The sequence below is a fragment of the Sus scrofa genome, chromosome 1 (assembly GCF_054392235.1).
Source record: "Sus scrofa isolate SSC_HxYL_T2T_F1_AM1 chromosome 1, Sscrofa_HxYL_maternal_Yorkshire_Landrace_v2.0, whole genome shotgun sequence".
NCBI lineage: Eukaryota > Metazoa > Chordata > Mammalia > Artiodactyla > Suidae > Sus > Sus scrofa.
Window position 1 is genome coordinate 102,342,967 of NC_139383.1, and position 9,799 is coordinate 102,352,765.

A 9,799-nucleotide genomic window follows, 5' to 3' on the forward strand; every position below is an offset into this window, starting at 1 on the left:
CTGAGAGGTCAGTTGTATTCTGGTTACTGCCATGTCATTATTTCTGTCTTGGATCATTCCCCTTTTTGTTTGTTTACTCACCTGTAAAAAGAGGATAATAACAGTCCCTACCTATTTGAATTGTTATTGAACTTATTACTGCATATCAGTGCCTTTCTTATTTCTTTCATTGAGATGAAAGTTTATGAATCCATACACAATGATGAATCTAGTAAAACTTAGCTTTGATTTAGCAGAAATTTTCAAATCTGCTGAGACATCCCAGGCTAGGTTCTTCTCTCATTTCTTATATCTTTTTTGTCTCTGCTTTTTTTTAGAATCTATGGTTTGTAGTGGTTAATTTTGTTGTTGTTGTTGTTCATATCATAAGTATTCTTATTTTTTTTTTTGCCTTTTTTCCTTTTCTAGGCTCACTCCTGCAGCATATGGAGGTTTCCAGGTTAGGGGTCTAATTGGAGATGTAGCCTCCAGCCTATGCCAGAGCCACAGCGATGCCATATCCAAGCCATGTCTGTGACCTACACTACAACTCAAGGGAACACCAGAACCTTAACCCACTGAGCAAGGCCAGGGATCGAACCCACAGCCTCATTGTTCCTATTTGGATTCATTAACCACTGAGCCATGATGAGAACTCCTATCATAAGTATTCTTTACTGAGATTTCCAATAATTCCTTTTGACCTTTTCATCAGTTGCATGAATATTGCGCTCAATGTATATTTTATTGATCACTTGAAATCACTTTCCTACTACAAAATTTCCGAATGGCATTTTGCATCTCAGAGTTTCTCAGGGTATAGATTAAGGGATTTAACATGGGACTTATCATTGTGTAGAACACAGCAACTGCTTTATCAACAGGTAAAGTAGCTGATGGTCTCATGTACACAAATATGCTGGGAACAAAGAAGATGATCGCTGTGATGTGGGAGACACAGGTAGAGAGGGCTTTTTGCCTTGCCTCTAATCTCTGGGTCCCTAGAGAGTGCAGAATGACTGTATAGGAGCCAATCAAGAGTAGGAAGATTAACAGGCAGATAAAACCACTGTTGGCAGCAACAAAGAGCCCTAGAGTGTGGGCATCAGTGCAGGCAAGATCCAGCAAAGGATTCAGATCACACATAAAGTGATCGATGATATTAGGACCACAGAAAGGCAATCTGAAGATGAAGAGGATCTGTATGGTTGCATGAAGAAAGCCTCCCACCCATGACACTCCAACTAATAGCCAACACACCTGCCAATTCATGATAGTTGTATAATGCAATAGCTTGCAGATGGCCACATAGCGGCCATAGGCCATTGCAGTAAGCACAATGACATCAGCACCTGCAAATAAATGTTCCCCAAAGATCTGGGTCATGCATTCATTGAAAGGGCTGGTTTTCTTTTCATGGAGTGAATCTACAATGAGTTTAGGGGTATTGACACAGGAATAGTAAGCATCAGTAAAAGAGAGATGAGCCAGGAAAAAGTACATGGGGGACTTCAACAATGGGCTGGTAGTGATGGTGACCACGGTGAGCACATTTCCTACCATAGAGATAGTATAGATGATCAAAAACACAACAAATATGACTTTCTGCATCGTTGGATTCTTTGTGAGTCCCAGTAGAACAAATTCTGTCACATTGTGCCTATTCTCCATGTATTTCATGTTGACGTTAACCACATTACCTGAAAAAAAGTCCCTTTTTTAGCCCTGCCTTGAGTTTAGTAAGTTTCTCTATCTAATAAATAACAAATGCCTATATTTTACTGTACTATAAATTCTTATATAATTTTTATATAGAAAAATAAAAGTTCTGATCTGCTGAAGATTATTCAAGTATGAGTGCAAAAGGATATAAAAATGTGAGTTTAAGAATATGAGATGAGTGTAAGTATGAAGATAATTTTGTAAAAGGGAGAATCTTGTGTGTAAGTCTAGTAGATATATTTGTCTGACTTTGATGAAGTGGGCTGAGATTCAGGAATGGAATGGGAGCCAGAGAATGGAATTTCATTATCAGGCTATTTATAATAGTTGATATTAAGTATACCATAACATTGGTAATGGGAAGATTATGAAAACATACAGTTGTTACTGAAATAGAATCAATAAATTTTGTTGCCAAAATCCAATAACTTTATAATAGTTAATTAATATACTTTTAATGATTGATTTCCATGGACATGGCATGATAGCTTCCTCTGCAGGGTACTATTTTCTCCATTACACGGAATCTCAGAAACTAATGTTAATAGTAACACTAATGAAATATTAACTAAAACAATTTAAACCAACAATTCTTCAATAAAATTTTAAAAAATTTACTGTGCTCTAAGTGTTTTTCAGGCATTTGATTATGTAATCCTTGTTACAAACCTGTCAGAGGATTACTACTACCATTTTCATCCTTATTTAAACATTACAGGTAGAAGTGTAGAGAAGTTAAGAATCCTACCCCAAATCAAACAAGCTAATAAAGGGCAGATTTAAGATCAGTTGAGATTATACATCTTACCTTTTTTGTCTCCTTATTCTTAACATATATCATGTATTATTAGGTAAACATATGATGTTGCATTCATAAGTTACTTTTTACATGATCATAATAATTTGATTGCTCTAATACTTCTTGCAAGTATATGTGAAGCAATTTCATTGTTAGATGTGTTTATAACTATGCAGTACTGCTTCATTAAAGGTCCATTTTATCTTTGTCCTGCCTTCGTCCCCATTTCTTTCCTCCCCAATCTCCCTGCAAAGCATAAAAACCCCACAGACTCTTCAGCAAAATGTTGAAATGACAATCCCATTTGCTGAGAATATTGGTTTGAGACTCCAAAAGACCAGCTTAGATCTTGCCTTTCTGCACTTGCAGCTTCCTGATCTGGGGTACATTTCTTGGTCCCTTATACCCATGTTTCCTCAATATCAAATGAGAATAATAATGTGCATCTCACACACTCTTATGAGTGTTGACTGAGGAAACATCTATGAATATATTCACTACACTGCTATGGACACACCAAGGAACTTGACCGCTTTTTTTTTTTTTTTTTTTTTTTTTACTGTGCCCCTAAAACTTGGAAGACTTGACATTTTGAGCAAAGACACAGAGATAAATTGAACTGTCCAATAACCTGAGGAAGAAACATCTCCAGTTTTCCATTTAAAGATGCCACAGAGACATAGCAGTTCATCCAGGGAAGAATTCCTCATGTTCCTGATTGGAATAAATGGGTGATGATTTATATCTTTTAGTATGTTTATGTCTATTTTTGTGTGTGAAGTGTATTAAATTCTGTTTTTATTCCCATGATTAGTCTTACTTATTCAAAGAAGTAGCTCTTGGCAAAAGAAGGATGTCTGGTATTAGAGAGCTGGATCCTATAAATTTTTTAATCTCTATGAACCTCAAATTTTATCTGTCAAATTGGGTTAATGATATTTATCAAGTATCTTTTGAAGAATGGGGAAGATGAAATGATACATTACTATGTTTCAAAAGTGTTGAGGTATAATGATTCCTACATATAAACAGTAACAAATTTTAATAAGCATCAGCTCTTTTGAAAAACTTACCTTGTGTTCTTTGATGATATTAGTGGTATTTGAGGATGTTCAGAATTAATACCATCTTCATGTTGTCCTCCTTTTGGGATAAGTACCTTTCAATATGAAAGATATGACACACTCAAAAACAGACCATTCAGATAATTCAACATCACAACAGAAAAGTAATTATAAGTCTAAATCTCTCCTTCTGGCCTAAATCCTTGAATAGTTTTCACAGTAAAGCTGGGATTTAAATTTAGAATGAATTCATCTGGAACACTATGGAGAAATGATCTTTTCTAGCTGGCTCTGGTTCCATAGGCAGGAGGCAGACTGTGTAGTGTAAACACTTTCAGGTTGGTCATTCCACCCTTGTTGGATATTGTTTTGTCCATGTAAACAAAAAATGACATTTTCACCAGAAGGCATGCCTACTGAAAGAGCTTTCCACAAAGGTTCCTGCATCTTATTTTATAGCTGCTATTTCCTCTCCCAGGAGTTAATTATCTCTTTTGATGGAAGGGCTTTGTCTAAGAAGCAGATAGTTGGGAGAGACAGACTGATAGAGCAACACTCATTCTTGAGTGGGGAACTGTATTCCCTGCACTTGCAACCACAATATTTGAGTCCCCTTTTCTCTATCTGAACCTGGGTTTCTGAGAAAGCTGAATGCCATGTAAATAGCAAGGATGGCATACTTCCAGCATGGTGACCAGGAATAAAGTTATTAAACTCATATCAGAGAGAAAACTGTATTTTTATAGGTGTGTAAAATTTTCTTCTGGAAAACTGTTACTGATTTCTTAAGAGTTAAAAGAGTGAGGGCATAAAGTGAATGGAAACCATCTAAAAGTCCTGGAATCCAGACCCCCAAAAAAGTCTTCACATTTATTTGAGAACTGTGGAAATAAACAGACACTCAAATGAGATCCAGATAATTTATCTCTGGGACATTTGTGATGGTCCGTATGGAATATTAGGCAACCTTACACATGTGGTGAGAAATCTCAATGTAAGAAGGGAGTTCAGAATCCAACACAAAAAATATTGCTCCACATTCTTATCACTTTGTATTATTTTTCTTTCCGTTACTCTGGGTGATAAGTTATTGTGGTTTTTGTTTGCTTTCCATGATGCTGGTATTGAATATAGTTCTCTCTGTTATACAGTAAGATCTTGTTTTTTTGTGTTTTGTTCTGCTTTTATTCTGTTACAGGCTTCAAGTCCTCTTCAAGGAGACTAACCCCAAAAGCCGCTGGCCATGTGTCATTGTAATGCCCCTATCTCCACCTTGACCAGCCTGGGCTGCTCACTCTCTGCTGGAGAAGGAAGGTCGTCCATTCCTCACCCTGCCTCTATATAACCTTTTCCCCATTTCAAATAAGGGATCCTGCCCAAGACCAATCAGAAGAAGAAACAGAGTCTCCACTCAGGTCACATTGTAGGATATGAAGACTCTCACAGAATGAGTCATGAGTCAGGCTCTTTTTTCTAACCTGCATGCAAGTTCTCTCTCCCTCTCTGAAAATGTACTTTCACTTTAATAACTTCTTAAAAGGTCTGCCTTTCCAATACTTTGTTATGGTGAGACAGGGACTGAGGAACTTGTGATGGTAACAATTGTATTTATAATTGAATCTGCTAACCACATACCCCCGATTTCTATCCCCAAACCCACCCCCATCTTGCCATCTTGACAATTCTAAGTCTGTTCTCTATGTCTGTGAGTCTGTTTCTGTTTTGTAGATAAGTTCATGGTTCTATTTTAGATTCATTTAGAAGTGATACCATTTGATTTTTTTTTGTTTTTCTCTTTCCGATTTATATCACTTAGCATGATAATCTCAAGATCCATCCATGTTGTGACAAATAGCATTATTTTATTCTTTTTATGGTTGAGTGGTATTCCACTGTGTGTATTTATTTGTACACACACCTTCTTTATCCATTCATGTGTTGATGGACATTTAAGGGGTTCCTTTGTCTTGGCTGTTATGAATAGTGTTCCTATGGCCATAAGGGTGCATTGTATCTTTTTGAATTATATAGCTTTGTACAGGTATATGCCTGAAAAGTAGGCTTGCTGGATCCTATGGTAGTATATTTTTTTAGTTTTTTGAGGAAATACCATGCTGGATATTTTCCATATTGGATGCACCAGTTTGCATTCTCTCTGACAGTGAAGGAGGAAATTAGGGAGTTATCCATGGCATCATTTGCAAATATCTTCTCCCAATTTGGTAAGTTCTCTTTTCATGTTGTTTATGGTTTTCTTTGCTGTACAAAAGCATGTAAGCTTGATTATGTTCCATTTATTTTTTATTTTATTTGTATTGACTGAGAGACTGACAGGAAAATATTGGAATGACTTATGGCAGAGAAGGTTTTGCTTATGCTCTCTTCTAGGAATTTTATGGTGTTGGGTTTAAGTCTCTAAGCCATTTTGAATTTATTTTTGTGTATGGTGTGAGGGTATGTTATAACTTGACTGATTTACATACACCTGTCCAATTTTCCCAACACCACTTGCTGAAGAGACTATCTTTTCTCCATGTCTTATTCTTGCCTCCTTTGTGGAGGATTAACTGACTGTAATTGTGTGGGTTTATTTATTGTATGAACTCTGGGAGGGTTATGCCTCTCTCTTTTTTTTTTGTTTGTTTGTTTGTTTGTTTTTTGGTCTGATAAATGGCTTAGACTTATAATAATATGTTGAAAGAAGTGGTGAGAGTGGGGGACATGCTTGTCTTGTCCAGATTTTAGCAGGAGGGCTTTCAGCTTTTCACCATTGAGTGTTCCACTGGCTGTTGTTTTGTCATGGGCAGCTTTTATTATGTTAAGATATGTTCCCTGTATACCCACTTAGGTAAAAATTTTTATCCTGAATGAACTTTGAAGTGTATGAAATGCTTTTTCTGCATCTATTGAGAAGATCATGTGGCTTTTCTCTTCTCTTTTTTTAATGTGGTGAGTTACTAATTGATGTAAATGTTAATCCATCCTTGTGATCCTGGGTTGAATCCAAATTGATCATGTATATGATCTTTTTTATGTATTGTTGGATTCATTTTGCTAGTGCTTTTTTGAGGATTTTTTGCACCTATCTTTATTGATGTTATTGGCCTTTAATTTTGTTTGTGGTATTGTTTTTGTCTGGTTTTGGTATTGGGCGATGGTGGTTTCATAACCTACTTTGGGAGTGTTCCACATCAATGTTTTGGAAGGGTTTGAGAAAGTTCTTCTTTTTATGTTTGGTAGAATTCCTCAGTGAAGTCATCTGGTCCTGGACTTTTGTTTGCTGGGAAGCTTGTTTTTGGTTTTGGGGGTTATTTTTTTAATTACAGATTTCATTTTAGTGATTAATCTGTACAAATTATATGTTTTTCTTGAATCACTTTTGGTATGATGTATTTGTCTTGAAACATGAGGGGATTTTTCTCTGACACTTACAATTGGGTCATGGTTGATATCCTGAGGTGAATCTCAAAATATTGTGGGTGCCTCCTTATGACTGAGTCCCTAGAGCTAACTCTCAGAGGTGTACACATTGAGCCTCCAGCAATTCCTGAATTACAGTTCAGATTTTGGTTCCTGTGGAGGTTTCTGCTGACAAATTTCTGCCCTGAATCAAGAAGGCTATCATGGTGAGGGCCAGATTGGGAAGGGAGGATAGAAGGGTTTTGAATCGACATCCTCTCAGATAAATAAAAAATATGTCTACTTGTGGGAGAATTTTCATAGAATTCTGCCTACTGAACACTGGCAGATCTCATAATACCAAAATTGCAAAAAATATCACTGTGTACTGAGTAGGGTAAAAGGGAAAGGGGGGGATCAGGGTGGAATCTGGACTTCATGGAAGGTTCTGTAAAAGACAAATCTTCCCTCCCTTGGGAAGCCCTTCACCACTTCAGCACAGCAGGAAGGTAGCTTCAGACGCTTAGAAAGAGTGCAGCAGCCAGTTTGCACCAAGCAGAACAGAGAGAGACCAGTAGAGAGGGTCTTATCCACCTGCATGCATTCCCCAACCTGAGAAATGCATCTGCTGGTGCCGGATGGCACTGGGAGCTGAAACTTAGGCTTTAGAGGACCAACCCATGGAGAGGACTGAGTTTGGCCACAGAAAGTAGGCCTGAAGTTGCTAGAGTGTGGCCCAGTGGTATGCAGGTGTGTGTACAAGAAGGAGCCCAAGTTTGCCATTGTTAACTTGCATGCTAGAATGGAGGGGTAGGACCCACCATAGTGGCCTCATTCTCAGTTGTCTTACAGTGGGCATTGCTCCAGCTCCATGAGATATGGAAGCCCACAAGCACTGGTAAGTTGCTGAATCATAAAGGTGGGTCTGAAATTCAAGCTGATTCTCCAGAGGCCATGTGACTTCAGAAGTAGGGCTGAAATCTGAATGTCCCAGTAGCCCTGTAATCTTCAAATATGATGCATAGCAGATGGCTTTGAATACTCCTTGCCCACAGGACACTGGAGCAGTGTACTGGTGTTCCCTTGGCTGGGGCAAGTTTGTGAATAGTGGCTGCAGGCTCTGTGGGTATGCTCACACAGTTGGGGGTTAGGGTCTGGGCTGACTCAGTAGCTCCCACTGTCAGTACAAGTGCTCAATAACAGTGGTCCTAGTGCCTGACCTAAACAGTTCTGTGCCAGTGTATCTGCCCTAAGTGGCTTTGTGAGCCCAGCACCTAAGGACCAACCAGGCCATCTTCCCAAGTTCTCCTGATTTAAGTTGGAAAGAGCACATTGCCAAAAACTGTGTACTTTGTGAGCCTGTACAACGAGTGACAAGTGACACCACAGAAAGCACTTCTTGAGAATAGCTCCTCTAGAGGAATATTCAGTGGCTCCTCTCCCAGCAGGAGCACTACTGCTCCACCTACCTCACACCAAAGTTTAGAAATGGATCTGTGGGTATTTATTCCAAAAGCTGGAGATCAGACCCTGCCCACAACAAGGCTTCAAAAAGCACAAAGCAAAGAGGAGGCCCTTTGAACATATAGCTCAGGTTCTGGTCAGCACAGCAGCAATTATAGCTCATATCAAGGGAACAATAGTCAATCATACATTTTGGAAAGACTTGACAGGCATCCGTATTAAAGACATTCCTTCCACCCAAAATATTAGACGCCTGTGAGATATGCAGAAACACAGCCACACATAAGCAGCACTTCAAGACCACAGCAGGTAGCTGTTTATCCTAACACATAAGTCAGAGATACACAAGTCAAATGAAGAAACACCACTCTCAATTAAAAGACCAAGAGAATTCCCCTGAAAGAACAAATGATGAAACAGATATCACCAGTGTACCAGACTCTGAGTTCAAAAGAGGACTTAATGAATGTATTGAAGGGATTAAGAAGGGGTATTGATAGAAATGCATATTACTGCAGACAGGAAATAGAACCTATAAAAAGGATCCGATTAGAAGTAGAAAACTCATTTGCTGAGCCAAAAACTGAGATAAAGGCAATACATAGGAAATTGGATAATGCAGAACAACAAATGTGTGATCAGGAAGATAGAATAATTGGAATCACCTAATCACAACAACAGAGAAAGACAAATTAAAAAAAAAAGTAAATCAACATATTAGACCTATGGAACAATATAAAGCATTTCAATCTGTTCATAAATGGGATCTCAGAAGAAAAAAAGAAAAACGGATCAAAAATGTGTTTGAAGCAATTATGACTGAACTCTTCACAAACATAAAGAAGGAAACAGCTATCCAGGAACAGGAAGCACAGAGGGTGCCAAAGAAGATGATCCTAACTAGACCTTCACCAAGACGTATTATAATTAAAATGCTAAATTTAAAGATAAAGAGAGAATTCAGAAGCAGCAGGAGAAAAACAAAGAGTAATTACAAGAGAACCCCAAATAGGCTATTGGCTGATTTCTCCACAGAAAAGTTGCATGCCAGAAGGCAGTGGTCAGATTTATTCAAAGTCCTGAAAGAGAAAAATCTGCAACCTAGGATATTCTGTCCATCAAGATTATCATTTCGAATAGAAAGATAGATAAATAATTCCCCATACAAGCAAAAACTAAAAAATATGAATAAATCACAAAAAAATACAACGATACTAAACTTAAAAATATTAGTGATTGATCTTCCCTACATAAGAGGAATATCCAGGATAGAGCACATCACAATTGGAAAGTACATCACTTAAATAAGTATAGAAATTAAAAAAAAAAAAACATAAAGTGAAAGCAATAGTAACTACCATGAACAATAAAA

At 37.7% G+C, this 9,799-nt stretch overlaps 1 protein-coding gene across 1 annotated transcript; it reads right to left on the reverse strand.

Moving 5' to 3' along the window:
* Nucleotides 1-723: 723 nt before the first annotated feature.
* Nucleotides 724-1,650, reverse strand: LOC110256976 (olfactory receptor 4C13-like). The gene has a single exon (XM_021075107.2). It carries the CDS (start codon nt 1,648-1,650, stop codon nt 724-726), a length of 927 nt encoding a protein of 308 aa, XP_020930766.2.
* Between the last annotated feature and the right edge of the window lie 8,149 nt (nt 1,651-9,799).